The following is a 16,209-nucleotide window of genomic DNA, read 5'->3' on the forward strand; positions in this document are numbered from 1 at the left end:
CCATAGTCCTCAGACCACTATGCGGTGTGTTAGGGTGTCATGCTGTCTGCAGTGAAGCACCGAAAATATATCTAAATGCCAGCAATGCCACTGGAAGTGTAAATCAACACTTCCAGTCGGTGGAACGCAGGGCTCTGATCATGGACCGCAAGCGTCACTGCCGGGTGAACGTCACTTCCGAGCGCGTCTGACCTAGATCCAGGCATGTATTCAACACGCACTAGTAGGCGCCGCTATATTGAAGTGCATTGCGCACTCATGATACAGGGGATGGGCTATATAAAAAGAAAGACACTGCCCACTACCCTCCCTGATTGAAGTAGATGTACACAATGAACATATGAGCCAAAATCTCGGTCATAGCATTAACATTGTGATTTGGATACATGCATAATAGATACTTGGTGGGGAGTATCAATCACATTACTACACCATCACCACCCTAAAATGGGCAAAGCAGGTAAAAAGCCAAATAATAATGATTAGCAGTAAGGGCAGAAGGCCAAGGTGTTCTGATACACAGAATAATGTAACCCTGGATCAACAGCATTTGTATTGACAAGAACAAATTATTATTATTACTATTGAAGGAAATCCCTCACATATTAGGCAAGCACCAGTCAGGGCAGAACAAACAGATTACAGAGTGAGCAACAGGCATGCGGATGAGGGGACGAGGGATGCGAAATGGGTGAAAAAGGCTCTAAGTCAAGGAATTATTTAAACTAATTATTAGGGGGAGGTTGTAAATAGTGGGGTGGGATTAATGTGCCTAATATGCCAACTGTTAAACCAACTAGTCTAGGCTGAAAACTACCTGACAGTGGAGGTTGGCACCCTACAAAACCTGAACAATTGGCGCCCCCACTCCACGACGGCTGTCCCTCCTAATTCTGACCCTGTTAAGCCCTACACTACAAAAAACAAGTGTATGAAAGTTGTTCATACAACCCGTTCGGTGCAACATTATTCAGCCGAAAAATCCATCAGGACTCTTTTTGTAGGATTTTACAATCCCAATCACCTCCCTTGTGTGGTAACTTCAGTTGATCTATCCCCACAAAGCTAACCGCTCTCAGATTGCCTGGGTGAAGTTTATTAATGTGTCTCGCCACTGGGGTGACTCTTTGCTTAGTGATGTCCCTCAGGTGTTCTCCCACCCTCCTTCTGAATTCTCACTTGTTTTTACCAATGTATTCAATCCCACATTGGTAATTGATTTTATAGATAATCCCTTTGGACCTGTAGTTTATAAAGGATCTGATATCAAAGGATACCCCTGTGATATTGCTTTGAAAGGTCTTGGTTTGGGAAATATATTTGCAGGCCACACAACCGTTACACCTATGATATCCTCTAATAGTTGATTGTAACCAAATGTTATCATCCTGTGTGGTGTAATGGCTATGTACAAGCCTATCCCTGAGCAACCTGCCTTTTTTGTAGGTAACTGAAGGCGTTGATTTCACAATACCACCAATGTCTTCATCCATCTGTAGGATGGACCAATGTTTTTGTGATATACTCCTTACTTGGTAGGCTCTGTTAGAATATGTAGTAATAAATCCACAGGTGTCATCTCTACCGGTGGTTTTAGGGGTAGTGTTCAAAAGACTCCGATGGTCCTTTTCGCAAGTTTCTGTTGTGAATTTGCTTTTTGCTCCCTCTAGTGGTTACTAGTTTTTTGACTCTGGTTTTTCTGTCATTCCTTTTATCCGCACCTGGGTCGTTAGTTAGGGGTGTTGCTATATAAGCTCCCTGGACCTTCAGTTCAATGCCTGGCAACGTAGTTATCAGAGCTAGTCTGCTGTGCTCTTGTCTACTGATCCTGGTTCCAGTTATATCAGCTAAGTCTGCCTTTTGCTTTTTGCTATTTGTTTTGGTTTTGTATTTTTGTCCAGCTTGTTCCAAATCTATATCCTGACCTTTGCTGGAAGCTCTAGGGGGGCTGGTGTTCTCCCCCCGGACCGTTAGACGGTTCGGGGGTTCTTGAATTTCCAGTGTGGATTTTGATAGGGTTTTTGTTGACCATATAAGTTACCTTTCTTTATTCTGCTATCAGTAAGCGGGCCTCTCTGTGCTAAACCTGATTCATTTCTGAGTTTGTCATTTCCTCTTACCTCACCGTCATTATTTGTGGGGGGCTTCTATCCAGCTTTGGGGTCCCCTTCTCTGGAGGCAAGAAAGGTCTTTGTTTTCCTCTACTAGGGGTAGCTAGATTCTCCGGCTGGCGCGTGTCATCTAGAATCAACGTAGGAATGATTCCCGGCTACTTCTAGTGTTGGCGTTAGGAGTAGATATATGGTCAACCCAGTTACCACTGCCCTATGAGCTGGATTTTTGTATTCTGCAGACTTCCACGTTCCTCTGAGACCCTCGCCATTGGGGTCATAACAGTTTGCCAGGCCAGTATTAAATGTTTAATGCATTGCAGAAGAGGGATTATAAGAAAGAAGATTCTGAGTTTTTTTTTTTTTTTCTTCTTCCCCTTTACCTCAGAGTGGCTATGCTTGCTGCAGACATGAATGTCCAGACCTTGATTACAAGTGTGGACCAGCTGGCTACTCGTGTGCAGGGCATACAAGACTATGTTATCAGAAATCCTAGGTCAGAACCTAAAATACCGATTTCTGAACTGTTTTCCGGAGACAGGTTTAAGTTTAGGAATTTCGTGAATAATTGTAAATTGTTTTTGTCCCTGAGACCCTGTTCATCTGGAGATTCTGCTCAGCAAGTAAAAATTGTTATTTCGTTCTTACGGGGCGACCCTCAGGATTGGGCTTTTTCGCTGGCGCCAGGAGATCCGGCATTGGCTGATCTTGATGCGTTTTTTCTGGCGCTCGGTTTACTTTATGAGGAACCCAATCTTGAGATTCAGGCAGAAAAGGCCTTGCTGGCTATGTCTCAGGGGCAGGACGAGGCTGAAGTGTATTGCCAAAAATTTCGGAAATGGTCCGTGCTGACACATTGGAACGAGTGTGCACTGGCCGCTAATTTTAGAAATGGCCTTTCTGAAGCCATTAAGAATGTTATGGTGGGTTTTCCCATTCCCACAGGTCTGAATGATACTATGGCACTGGCTATTCAAATTGACCGGCGGTTGCGGGAGCGCAAAACCGCAAATTCCCTCATGGTGTTGTCTGAACAGACACCTAATTCGGTGCAATGTGATAGAAAAACCGCAAATTCCCTCATGGTGTTGTCTGAACAGACACCTGATTTAATGCAATGTGATAGAATCCTGACTAGAAATGAGCGGAAAATTCATAGACGCCGGAATGGCTTGTGCTACTACTGTGGTGATTCTACACATGTTATCTCAGCATGCTCTAAACGTATAGCTAAGGTTGTTAGTCCTGTCACCGTTGGTAATTTGCAACCTAAATTTATTCTGTCTGTAACTTTGATTTGCTCACTGTCATCTTATCCTGTCATGGCGTTTGTAGATTCAGGTGCTGCCCTGAGTCTCATGGATCTCTCATTTGCTAAGCGCTGTGGTTTTACTCTTGAACCATTAGAAAATCCTATTCCTCTTAGGGGTATTGATGCTACACCATTGGCAGCAAATAAACCGCAGTATTGGACACAGGTTACCATGTGCATGACTCCTGAACACCGCGAGGTGATACGTTTCCTGGTTTTACATAAAATGCATGATTTGGTCGTTTTAGGGCTGCCATGGTTACAGACCCATAATCCAGTCCTGGACTGGAAGGCTATGTCAGTCTCAAGTTGGGGCTGTCGTGGTATTCATGGGGATTCCCTGCCTGTGTCTATTGCTTCTTCTACGCCTTCGGAAGTTCCGGAGTATTTGTCTGATTATCAGGATGTCTTCAGTGAGTCTGAGTCCAGTGCACTGCCTCCTCATAGGGACTGTGACTGTGCTATAGATTTGATCCCAGGCAGTAAGTTTCCTAAGGGAAGACTGTTTAATCTGTCGGTACCTGAACATACCGCTATGCGTTCATATATCAAGGAGTCTCTGGAGAAAGGACATATTCGTCCGTCTTCTTCCCCTCTTGGTGCGGGATTCTTTTTTGTGGCAAAAAAGGACGGATCTTTGAGACCTTGTATTGATTATCGGCTTTTAAATAAGATCACTGTCAAATTTCAGTATCCTTTACCGCTGTTGTCTGACTTGTTTGCCCGGATTAAGGGTGCCAAGTGGTTCACCAAGATAGACCTTCGTGGTGCGTACAACCTTGTGCGCATTAAGCAAGGTGATGAATGGAAAACCGCATTCAATACGCCCGAAGGTCATTTTGAGTACTTGGTGATGCCTTTTGGGCTCTCCAATGCGCCTTCAGTTTTTCAGTCCTTTATGCATGACATTTTCCGGAAGTATCTGGATAAATTTTTGATTGTTTATCTGGATGATATTTTGGTTTTTTCTGATAATTGGGATTCGCATGTGGAGCAGGTCAGGTTGGTCTTTAAAATTTTGCGTGAAAATTCTTTGTTTGTCAAGGGCTCAAAGTGTCTCTTTGGTGTACAGAAGGTTCCCTTTTTGGGGTTCATTTTTTCCCCTTCTGCTGTGGAGATGGACCCAGTCAAGGTCCGAGCTATTCTTGATTGGACTCAGCCCTCGTCAGTTAAGAGTCTTCAGAAGTTCTTGGGCTTCGCTAACTTCTACCGTCGTTTTATTGCTAATTTTTCTAGCATTGTGAAACCTTTGACGGATATGACCAAGAAGGGCTCCGATGTAGCTAACTGGGCTCCTGCTGCCGTGGAGGCTTTCCAGGAGTTGAAACGCCGGTTTACTTCGGCGCCTGTTTTGTGCCAGCCTGACGTCTCACTTCCCTTTCAGGTTGAGGTGGATGCTTCGGAGATTGGGGCAGGGGCCGTTTTGTCGCAGAGAGGCCCTGGTTGCTCTGTTATGAAACCTTGTGCCTTTTTCTCTAGGAAGTTTTCGCCTGCCGAGCGAAATTATGATGTGGGCAATCGGGAGTTGTTGGCCATGAAATGGGCATTTGAGGAGTGGCGTCATTGGCTCGAGGGTGCTAAGCATCGTGTGGTGGTCTTGACTGATCACAAAAATCTGATGTATCTCGAGTCTGCTAAACGCCTTAATCCGAGACAGGCCCGCTGGTCATTGTTTTTCTCCCGCTTTGATTTTGTTGTCTCGTATTTACCAGGTTCAAAGAATGTGAAGGCCGATGCTCTTTCTAGGAGCTTTGTGCCTGATGCTCCTGGAGTCGCTGATCCTGTTGGTATTCTTAAAGATGGAGTTATCTTGTCAGCTATTTCTCCGGATCTGCGACGTGTGTTGCAGAGATTTCAGGCTGATAGGCCTGAGTCTTGTCCACCTGACAGACTGTTAGTCCCGGATAAGTGGACCAGCAGAGTCATTTCCGAGGTTCATTCCTCGGTGTTGGCAGGTCACCCGGGAATTTTTGGCACCAGAGATCTGGTGGCCAGGTCCTTTTGGTGGCCTTCCTTGTCAAGGGATGTGCGGTCATTTGTGCAGTCCTGTGGGACTTGTGCTCGAGCTAAGCCTTGCTGTTCTCGTGCCAGCGGTTTGCTCTTGCCCTTGCCTGTCCCGAAGAGACCTTGGACACATATCTCCATGGATTTCATTTCTGATCTTCCGCTATCTCAGGGCATGTCCGTTATCTGGGTGATATGTGATCGCTTCTCCAAGATGGTCCATTTGGTTCCTTTGCCTAAGCTGCCTTCCTCTTCCGATCTGGTTCCTGCGTTTTTCCAGAACGTGGTTCGTTTGCACGGCATCCCTGAGAATATTGTGTCAGACAGAGGATCCCAGTTCGTTTCCAGGTTCTGGCGATCCTTTTGTAGTAGGATGGGCATTGATTTGTCGTTTTCGTCTGCTTTCCATCCTCAGACTAATGGACAGACGGAGCGAACCAATCAGACTTTGGAGGCTTATTTGAGGTGTTTTGTCTCTGCTGATCAGGACGATTGGGTGACATTCTTGCCGTTGGCTGAGTTTGCCCTTAATAATCGGGCTAGTTCCGCCACCTTGGTTTCGCCTTTTTTCTGCAACTCTGGTTTCCATCCTCGCTTTTCTTCGGGTCATGTGGAGCCTTCTGACTGTCCTGGGGTGGATTCTGTGGTGGATAGGTTGCAGCAGATCTGGAATCATGTGGTGGACAACTTGAAGTTGTCACAGGAGAAGGCTCAGCGCTTTGCCAACCGCCGCCGCGGTGTGGGTCCCCGACTACGCGTTGGGGATTTGGTATGGCTTTCTTCCCGCTTTGTTCCTATGAAGGTCTCGTCTCCCAAATTTAAACCTCGTTTTATTGGGCCTTACAAGATATTGGAAATCCTTAATCCTGTATCTTTTCGTCTGGATCTTCCTGTGTCGTTTGCTATTCACAATGTATTTCATAGGTCCTTGTTGCGGCGGTACATTGTGCCTGTAGTTCCTTCTGCTGAGCCTCCTGCTCCGGTGTTGGTTGAGGGCGAGTTGGAGTACGTGGTGGAGAAGATCTTGGATTCTCGCCTCTCCAGGCGGAGGCTTCAGTACCTGGTCAAGTGGAAGGGCTATGGTCAGGAGGATAATTCCTGGGTGGTCGCCTCTGATGTTCATGCGGCCGATTTAGTTCGTGCCTTTCATGCCGCTCATCCTGATCGCCCTGGTGGTCGTGGTGAGGGTTCGGTGACCCCTCACTAAGGGGGGGGGTACTGTTGTGAATTTGCTTTTTGCTCCCTCTAGTGGTTACTAGTTTTTTGACTCTGGTTTTTCTGTCATTCCTTTTATCCGCACCTGGGTCGTTAGTTAGGGGTGTTGCTATATAAGCTCCCTGGACCTTCAGTTCAATGCCTGGCAACGTAGTTATCAGAGCTAGTCTGCTGTGCTCTTGTCTACTGATCCTGGTTCCAGTTATATCAGCTAAGTCTGCCTTTTGCTTTTTGCTATTTGTTTTGGTTTTGTATTTTTGTCCAGCTTGTTCCAAATCTATATCCTGACCTTTGCTGGAAGCTCTAGGGGGGCTGGTGTTCTCCCCCCGGACCGTTAGACGGTTCGGGGGTTCTTGAATTTCCAGTGTGGATTTTGATAGGGTTTTTGTTGACCATATAAGTTACCTTTCTTTATTCTGCTATCAGTAAGCGGGCCTCTCTGTGCTAAACCTGATTCATTTCTGAGTTTGTCATTTCCTCTTACCTCACCGTCATTATTTGTGGGGGGCTTCTATCCAGCTTTGGGGTCCCCTTCTCTGGAGGCAAGAAAGGTCTTTGTTTTCCTCTACTAGGGGTAGCTAGATTCTCCGGCTGGCGCGTGTCATCTAGAATCAACGTAGGAATGATCCCCGGCTACTTCTAGTGTTGGCGTTAGGAGTAGATATATGGTCAACCCAGTTACCACTGCCCTATGAGCTGGATTTTTGTATTCTGCAGACTTCCACGTTCCTCTGAGACCCTCGCCATTGGGGTCATAACAAGTTTCCTTGTAGGCTTTTGTAAGAATTCTTTTTGAGTAACCCCTCTCCACAAACCTGTTGCCCAACTCAGCAGCCTGCACCTCAAACGAAGCATCATTGGAGCAATTGCATCACAATCACATAAACTGTCCTTTAGGGATTCCTTTTTTCAGTGGCACAGGGTGATAACTCTCCCACCTTAAAAGTTAGTTTGTGGCAGTTGCTTTATTGTGGGTTTGAGGCATTAAATCCCTGTTCGTTTTCTTTTGGATCAATAATTTCAAAGAGGGCAATTTGTCCACACCAATTTCAAATGTAAAATGTAAATTGAGATTGTTTTTATTCAATCTACCAACAAACTCTTTAAACTGTTCCGAATCCCCCCCAGATGACCAGAATGTTGTCTATGAACCGAGTCCACATTGTGACATTCTCACTTCAAACCACAGGGATGTCGCCAAAGACCATGGTTTCTTCGCACCAGTCCAGGAATAGGTTGGCATATAATGGGGCACAGTGACTCCCCATCGCCGTACCTCTGAGCTGGTGGAAGTATTTCCTGTCAAAAGTAAAGACATACCTGGACAAGCAAAACTCCAACGCTATAAGGATGACATCATTGTGATTTTGAAATTGGCGACCTCTACTCTAGAGAAATTCCACGGCTAAGAGACCCTTATCATGTGGAATGGATAAGTATAATTTCCATATTCAAAAAGCTTGTCGGCAGATGGAAGCATGAAGTGCTCTAAAATTTCCTGGTAGGTGACTGCGCTGACTTTGGTCATAATAAAACACAGTGGATGTACACCAGCAGGTGACATAGCTCCCCAAACCATCACTGATTGTGGAAACTTCACACTAGATCTCAAACAGCTTGGATTACTATGCTTGGATACAGTTCTCTGTGAACAGCCAGCTTCTTTAGCTATGACCTTTTTGTGGTTTATTCTCCTTGTAGAGAGTGTCAATGACTGCCTTCTGGACATCTGTCAAGTCAGCAGTCTTCCCCATGATTGTGGAACCTACTGAAACAGACTAAGGGACCTTATTAAACATTTAGGAAGCCTTTGCAGGTGTTTTTGATAATTATTCTAATTTACGGAGATAATGACTTTTGGGTTGTCATTGGCTGTAAGCCATAATCATCAACATTAACAGAAATAAACAGTTGAAATAGATCACTCTGTTTGTAATGATATGCATAACATATGAGTTTCACTTTTTGTATTGAAGAACTGAAATAAATTTACTTTTGATGATATTCTAATTTTGTGAGAAGTACCTGTAAGTATTTGGACCAAGTTTCTTTCTGCAATGTTTAGCTGTAAGTGTTCCTAAAGAGCTTTTCATTGCATAAAGAATGCGCATTATACTAATATTCTGCCACAATTCACTGGGTAACATTTTCCATGGCGATAATTTTGAACCAAAAATTATCTGTACAATACCTGGAGGTCTTTGTTTAATTCCTTCTGTTGGTTCCGGAGTCACTGTACTTGTTGAGGTAACAAATATAAATGATCCAGGCCATTTTCCAAAGTTCTTGGTGGAAATCCCATTTCTTGTGGATCCAGTGTAACTGGCCTCACCTGGTGTCTTGTGCACTGAGACTTGTCCTCCATCATTGGATATTTTTCCAGCATGGATCGCTGCTCGACATATGGAGGAATCCTAAGAAATATTATAGATACAATAATTGATTACCTTCATTATATTATTAGATAACAAAGGATAACAATTTTGCATTTATCTTACATTTGTATACACATCAGTTCCCCAAACAGATCCTCCATTTGTAAGACAGTCAGCTGGACACAAAACACTGCAAAATAAATATTATTTTAGTAAAAAAAAATATAACGTAAGTACGTATTTGTGTCTGAACTGCAATATCAGACTTATCTCATACAAGAGTGGCTGTGTTGCTGCAAAAAAGCCTATTTTTCCAATGCAATCCCTTGAAGAAAAAGAAAAGAAATCTTACTCTGCAGAAGATCCCGGTAAATCTTTTGCAGTTGTTGTACAAGATGCCATCACTGCAACAAAATGGGAATAATTCTATGAGACGAAGTTATCGTAATTACAGGTTTATGTTCTATTCTCTAAAATCTGACTCCATTCACATTGAGCAGTGAACTGTATAGGTCGTAATGGAAGAGGTCAAAGTATATATAAATAAATAATAATACTAAAGTCTAATGTGATGAGATACCAATATTAGAGATTACTTAAATCCAATTATCTTTCATAAAGGCAATAAGTCTATTTTTAGAGTTCTAGCAACTAGTGATGTGCGAGCATGCTCTGATAAGGTGTTATCTGAGCACGCTTGTGTTCTAAACAAGTATTTTCGGCATGCTCTAAAATAATGCTGGAGTCGCCGTGGCTGCATGTCTGGCCTATTGCCTATTTGTTAGCACTTCTACGGGTCCAAATCATCCAGTAGACTGTTATGATCCTGGTGGTAGGATCTCAAACTGACCTGACACATATACCCTGAATATATAGGACAAGTTCTGGGGATGTGGAAGCTATACTGACCGCAATCCTGATCCTATCCAAACACACTAAAGGCAGCTGTGGAGCATTACCTGAAAACCTAGACGCCTCGTCACAGCCTGAGAAACTGACTACCCCTAGAGAGAAAGCAAAGACCTCACTTGCCTCAGAGAAATATCCCCAAAGTTTTAGATAGCCCCCACAAATAATAACGGTGAGTTTAAGGGGAAAACACAAACGTAGAGATGAAACAGGTTTAGCAAATGAGGCCCGCTAATACTAGATAGGCAGATAAAGATAGGTGTCTGTGCGGTCAGCACAAAAACTATCAAAAGTAAACCACGCAGAAAATACAAGAACCCCCACACCGACTCACGATGTGAGGGGCGCACTCTGCACCCCAGAACTAACCAGCAAGCAAAGAATCACATAAAAGCAAGCTGGGCTGAACTCATAATATAATGAGAAACGTTTTCAAGGAAATAATGAGAAACTGAACAAGCAAACTTAGCTTCTCATAGCAGGAGACTGGTAACAAGGAATATTCAGGAGAGCACAGGATCAGGACTGAATACACCGACAGCAGGCGACAAGTAAAGGTCCAGGTGAGTTAAATAGGCCCAGCCTAGCAGGAGATGAAACAGCTGAGCCCAACCATATTGCTAAAGGCAACCAGAGGGAGCCCAAGAACAAACTCACACAGTACCACTCATGACCACAGGAGGGAGCCCGAGAACGGAATTCACAACAGTAGACTACTTCTGTCCATAGCAGTGCTTAGACAACGTAAAACGGCCATCATCCAGCTCAATCTCCCTGCCTGCTGACACGCTTGTATCTAATAGATTAAAGAAACCTATTTTTGCAAGAATTTGGTGAGCGCCATTTTTCTAGTTTTCTACTTCAATGACACTAATTTATCACTAAGGCTGGTTTCACACTAGCGTACGGGAGTGTTGTGGATGGCAGCGTACTTCCTCCCTTCTTCCTCCATGAAACCATGCCTACGTTACGCCTACGCCTCCTTGCGTACTGCGGTGCCCTGTCTACCTATCTTTATCATTGGGTACGCAGGGACATAAGCTGTTTGCGGAGGCCTCCACATGCGCCGTTTGGACACTGCGCCGAACTGCGTCGAACACAACATGTTGCATTTTGTTGCGGTCGGCGCAGCGTCCAAGGGGCGCATGTGGAGGCATCTACAAACAGCGTATGTCCCTGCGTACCCAATGATAAAAATAGGTATACAGGGCACCGCAGATCTCAAGGAGGCATAGGGGGAGTGTAAGCGGAGCGTAGGTGTGGTTTCATGGAGGAAGAAGGGAGGAAGTGCGCTGCCATCCGCAGCACTCCCATACGCTAGTGTGAAACCAGCCTAAGGTGCGTACCACCAATTATTTCTACATTTGGATGATATGCTCTATATGTAGGAAAACAATCTTGCTAGTGAAAAGAGCTGGTGCCAGTAAACTTCCACTCCGTTTGCTGAAATTTCAATTTATGCCCGATCCTCTCATCTGTACTACAGAGTCACAGTATTAGAGCATGTCACATGGTGGTCTGCCGCCACAAGGTCCTACTGGAGTATAGGACTTGGCCTCTACATGAGCGGTTTCCTGCCCAGCGTGCTGAGCTCTTGTAGCCATTTTAAACACTAGTGTCGCGGCAGCCTTAATGGGATGTAATAACAACCCATGCTGCCGCACACCTAGTTGGGAAGCATTGTTCTAAACACTGATGTGACAGATTTACAAATATTCCCTCATTTCTAGTCAGAATAGAAGCTATTATTTGCTGAATTTTATTACATTTTTTCCAGTATTCATCATCACTTACTGTGCACATACTAGAGAACATTTCTCAGTACCTGACACTTTGCATATGAAGTACGGGTTTGGTGCTCTATGTACCATTATTTACCCAGTTGCACATTTTGCTTATTTCGAGCAACTCATTAGCCATAGTAGTTACACTTCTTCCATTATTATAGAAGAATGCGCATGATACAATTTTCTGTCACATTTTCTTTTCTAAAATCACCCTATTGAGTTCCTTGAAATATTTATTCCAAAAGTAAAAAAAAAATCTGTACAATACCTGGAAGCCTTTGTGTTATTTCTTTTGTTGGTTCCAGAGTCACTGGAATTGAAGAGTTAGCAAATATAAAAGATCCAGGCCATGAAGAACACACATGATACCAATATTGTGCAACATTTAGTTTAATAGCAATTCCTACAAGTATCTCTTGAACAAGAAATACCTGTACAGTACCTGGAGTCCTTTGCGTTATTTCCTTTGTTGGTTCGGGAGTCGCTGGACTGGTTGAAACAACAAATATAAAAGATCCAGAAAACGCTCCATAGCTTTTGGTTGTGATCCCATTTCTTGTAGATCCATTGTAACTGTCCTGACCTGGTGTCTTCTGAACTGAGACTTGTCCTCCATCATTGGTTATTATTCCAGCATGGATCGCTGCTCGGCAAATAGAGGAATCCTAAGAGAAATAGTGAATGCAGTAACAGATACATTTTGAATATGCTATTATTATTTTTCTTTTAAAATGTTTATAAAATTAACATTTTTTACTTCCATCTTACATCTGTATACACATCAGTTCCCCAAACAGATTTACTATTAGCCAGACAGTCACCGGGACAAAGCACGCTAAGGAATAAAAACAAATATATCAAATTTTCAAAGTTTTAGTATGTGTTTTAAACATTAAAATAGATGAGTATGGAGGGATTCTTACTCTGCAGAGGATCCGGGTAGGTCCTTGGCCGTTGTTGTACAAGATTCCGTCACTGCAATGAACAGTTGTAAGTGATGTCATGTGGAGTTATGGTTACCACCAGTAAATACAGAATCATTAACTCAAAACTGAAAATAAAGATTAAACAACAACCACAAGACGGATTTCATCACCAGTTGTAGCAGATAGACCAGAACAAAACTCATTACACTAAGTGTGAATTGGGGCCTAATAACCACATAAAAAAGTCATAAATGGCAGAACAACTCCAAGGGGTACACTTAAATACTGAAAAAAATGGAGTAAAAAAGGGTCTGTTGAAATATAATACAAAGAATCCTTTTATTAAAGTGTCATGTATTAACATTCAGTAACAAGAATCAGTAAAACATGATTACATAAAGAACAAAAATAAAGCATAAAGGACTCGGGTAAAGAGATGTGGGGTCAATACTACATAGTATATAGGTTTTTTTGGTGTATAAATATTATATAGATCGGCTGAATCATGTTCCTTAAAAGTGTAATGTTTATATCCAAAGTTACAGATATCGACAGATGTCATTAAAGAGTATAGAAAAATTGCTATATCATGACGAGTGTCAAACTAGATATAACTATAAATATATAGTAGAAAATTGCAATCTGAACCTACAAAGTGACAACTGAACAACCTAAGATGTAAAATATTGATTCTTACCCATGTGGATCTTAGTAAGACGCCAGACAGATAGCCCATAGGAGCGTTTGCGTGGGCTTCCTCAGGGTCCTTCCTTGACGCCCCCCTGACGAAGCCCATGTGAAACGCGTGTGATGCTCATTCAAACTCACCTGTGGCATGTGTAAGTGTTCCTAAATAGCTTTTCATTGCATAGAAGGATGCACATTATACCAGTAATCTGCCACAATTTACTTTGTAACATTTTCCATGGTAACACTTTTTAAACCAAAAATTATCTGTACAATACCTGGAGGTCCTTGTGCTATTGCTTCTGTTGGTTCCGGAGTCACTGTACTTGTTGAGGTAACAAATATAAAAGACCCAGGCCATGCTCCAAAGTTCTTGGCGGAAATCCCATTTCTTGTAGATCCAGTGTAACTGGCCTCACCTGGTGTCTTGTGCACTGAGACTTGTCCTCCATCATTGGGTATTTTTCCAGCATGGATCGCTGCTCGACATATGGAGGAATCCTAGCCAACATAATGAATGCAGTCTGAGACAAACTTTTAATACCTTATTGTTTTTAATACTACATGGTGGGCCATATATATGGATACACCTAAATAAAATGGGAATGGTTGGTGATATCAACTTTGTTTGTGGCACATTAGTATATGGGAGGGGAAACACTTTTGAAGATGGGTGGTGACCATGCCGGCCATTTTGAAGTTGGCCATTTTGGATCTAACTTTATTTTTACCAATGGGAAGAGGGTCATGTGACACATCAAACTTATTGAGAATTTCACAAGAAAAACAAAGATGTGCTTGGTTTTAATGTAACTTTATTCTTTCTAAGAAAAAACTTGTAAATAACTCATGAAAGAATAACGTTACGTTAAAACCAAGCACATCATTGTTTTTCTTGTGAAATTCTCAATAAGTTTGATGTGTCACATGACCCTCTTCCCATTGGTAAAAATAAAGTTGGATCCAAAATGGCCGACTTCAAAATGGCCGCCATGGTCACCACCCATCTTGAAAAGCTTTCCCCCTCCCATGTACTAATGTGCCACAAACAGGAAGTTGATATCATCAACCATTCCCATTTTATTTAGGTGTATACATGGCCCATCCTGTATATTTATATTTTAACAAAATCTTTTAAAATGTATTATTTTTAGTTTCATCTTACATTTGTATACACATCAGTTCCCCAAACAGATCCTCCATTTGTAAGACAGTCAGCTGGACACAAAACACTGCAAAATAAATACAATTTTAGAGAAAAAAAACAAAAACCCACAATTGTAGCGCAAGTACGTATTTGTGTCTGAACTGCAATATCAGACTTATCTCATATACAAGAGTGGCTGTGTTGCTGCAAAAAATACTATTTTTCTAATGCAATCCCTTGAAGAAAAAGAAAAGAAATCTTACTCTGCAGAAGATCCCGGTAAATCTTTTGCAGTTGTTGTACAAGATGCCATCACTGCAACAAAATGGGAATAATTCTATGAGATGAAGTTACTGAAATTACAGGTTTATGTTCTATTCTCTAAGATCTGACTCCATTCACATTGAGCAGTGAACTGTATAGGTCATAATGAAAGAGGTCAAAGTATATATATATATATATATATATATATATATATATATATATAAAAATAATAATAAAGTCTAATGTGATGAGATACCAATATTAGAGATTACTTAAATCCAATTATCTTTCATGAAGGAAATAAGTCTATTTTTAGAGGTCTAGCAACTAGTGATGGGCGAGCACGCTCGGATAAGGTGTTATTTGAGCACGCTCGTGTTCTAAATGAGTATTTTCGGCGTGCTCTAAAATAATGCTTCAGTCGCCGCAGCCTATTTATTAGCATTTCTACGGGTCCAAATCAGCCAGTAGACTACTTGGGTCCATAGCAGTGCTTGGACAACGTAAAACGGCCATCGTCCAGCTCAATCTCCCTGCCTGCTGACATGTTTGTATCCCTAATAGATTAAAGAAACATATTTTTGCAAGAATTTGGTGAGCGCCATTTTTTTAGTTTTCTACTTACGATACGATACGATACGATATGATACACTTTATTGATCCCGTGGGAAATTATGGTATCACAGCAGCACAACTTCACTGACACTGATTTTTCCCTAAGGTGTGTACCACCCAATTATCTCTGCATTTGGATGATATGCTCTATATGTGGCAAAATAATCTTGCTAGTAAAAAAAGCTGGTGCCGGTAAACTTCCACTCCGTTTGCTGAAATTTCAATTTTTAGTAGTTTTGTAGGTAGCGTGATAGTATAGCGGGTGTCAGTGTTTGGTGACATCCGATATTTGTTTTAGAGAAAAAAAAATGCATAGTGTAGCTTTATAGGTAGGGAGGTAGCGTATTTTTTTTTGCATAAAAAAATCCCTGCAAACTCCGGGTAATTTCTAGTGCTTTAGGCAGAGGCGTAGCTAGGGCTTCAACTTAGGGGGGGCGAAACATCTGAGTGGGCCCCTAACCAGCTAACCCTGATTACAGCTACGGTTGCGCACTCTAGTTGTGAATATAGTGGAACCTCAGAATATGACCCTACTGTTATTGAAAATAAATCTATATACAAAAACGAACATTGATTTTACCGCCATATTGTGACCATATGCAACTTTGATGGTCACAATACTCTGAGTGCCCCTATAACAATACAGTAATGCTTAAGTGCCCACTTAACATTTAATAATGTCCCCTAAGTTCCCCTATGCACTGCTCCATTATACACAGTATGGTGAGCTCAAAGCTTCCCTATACACAGTCTAAGGCCCTCACAGCTCCCCTATACACAGTATGGTGATTCTATAACTCCCCTATACACCGTATGATGTTCCCACTGCTCCCCTATAGATAGTATGAGCCCAATGC

At 42.4% G+C, this 16,209-nt stretch overlaps 1 protein-coding gene across 1 annotated transcript in view; it reads right to left on the reverse strand.

Annotated features, from left to right (window-relative positions):
- The window catches only part of LOC143788294 (uncharacterized), an 84,860-nt gene that overhangs the window by 20,620 nt on the left and 48,031 nt on the right, over positions 1 to 16,209 (reverse strand). The window contains exons 15-24 of the mRNA XM_077277833.1: positions 14,737 to 14,788; positions 14,492 to 14,558; positions 13,605 to 13,827; positions 12,637 to 12,688; positions 12,482 to 12,548; positions 12,156 to 12,378; positions 11,982 to 12,023; positions 9,370 to 9,421; positions 9,141 to 9,207; positions 8,834 to 9,056 (exon numbers count right to left, since the gene is read on the reverse strand). Of these exons, the coding sequence (XP_077133948.1) occupies positions 8,834 to 9,056; positions 9,141 to 9,207; positions 9,370 to 9,421; positions 11,982 to 12,023; positions 12,156 to 12,378; positions 12,482 to 12,548; positions 12,637 to 12,688; positions 13,605 to 13,827; positions 14,492 to 14,558; positions 14,737 to 14,788 (1,068 nt within the window). The remainder of the gene's footprint in view (positions 1 to 8,833; positions 9,057 to 9,140; positions 9,208 to 9,369; positions 9,422 to 11,981; positions 12,024 to 12,155; positions 12,379 to 12,481; positions 12,549 to 12,636; positions 12,689 to 13,604; positions 13,828 to 14,491; positions 14,559 to 14,736; positions 14,789 to 16,209) is intronic.

This window comes from Ranitomeya variabilis, chromosome 8 (assembly GCF_051348905.1).
Source record: "Ranitomeya variabilis isolate aRanVar5 chromosome 8, aRanVar5.hap1, whole genome shotgun sequence".
Lineage (NCBI taxonomy): Eukaryota > Metazoa > Chordata > Amphibia > Anura > Dendrobatidae > Ranitomeya > Ranitomeya variabilis.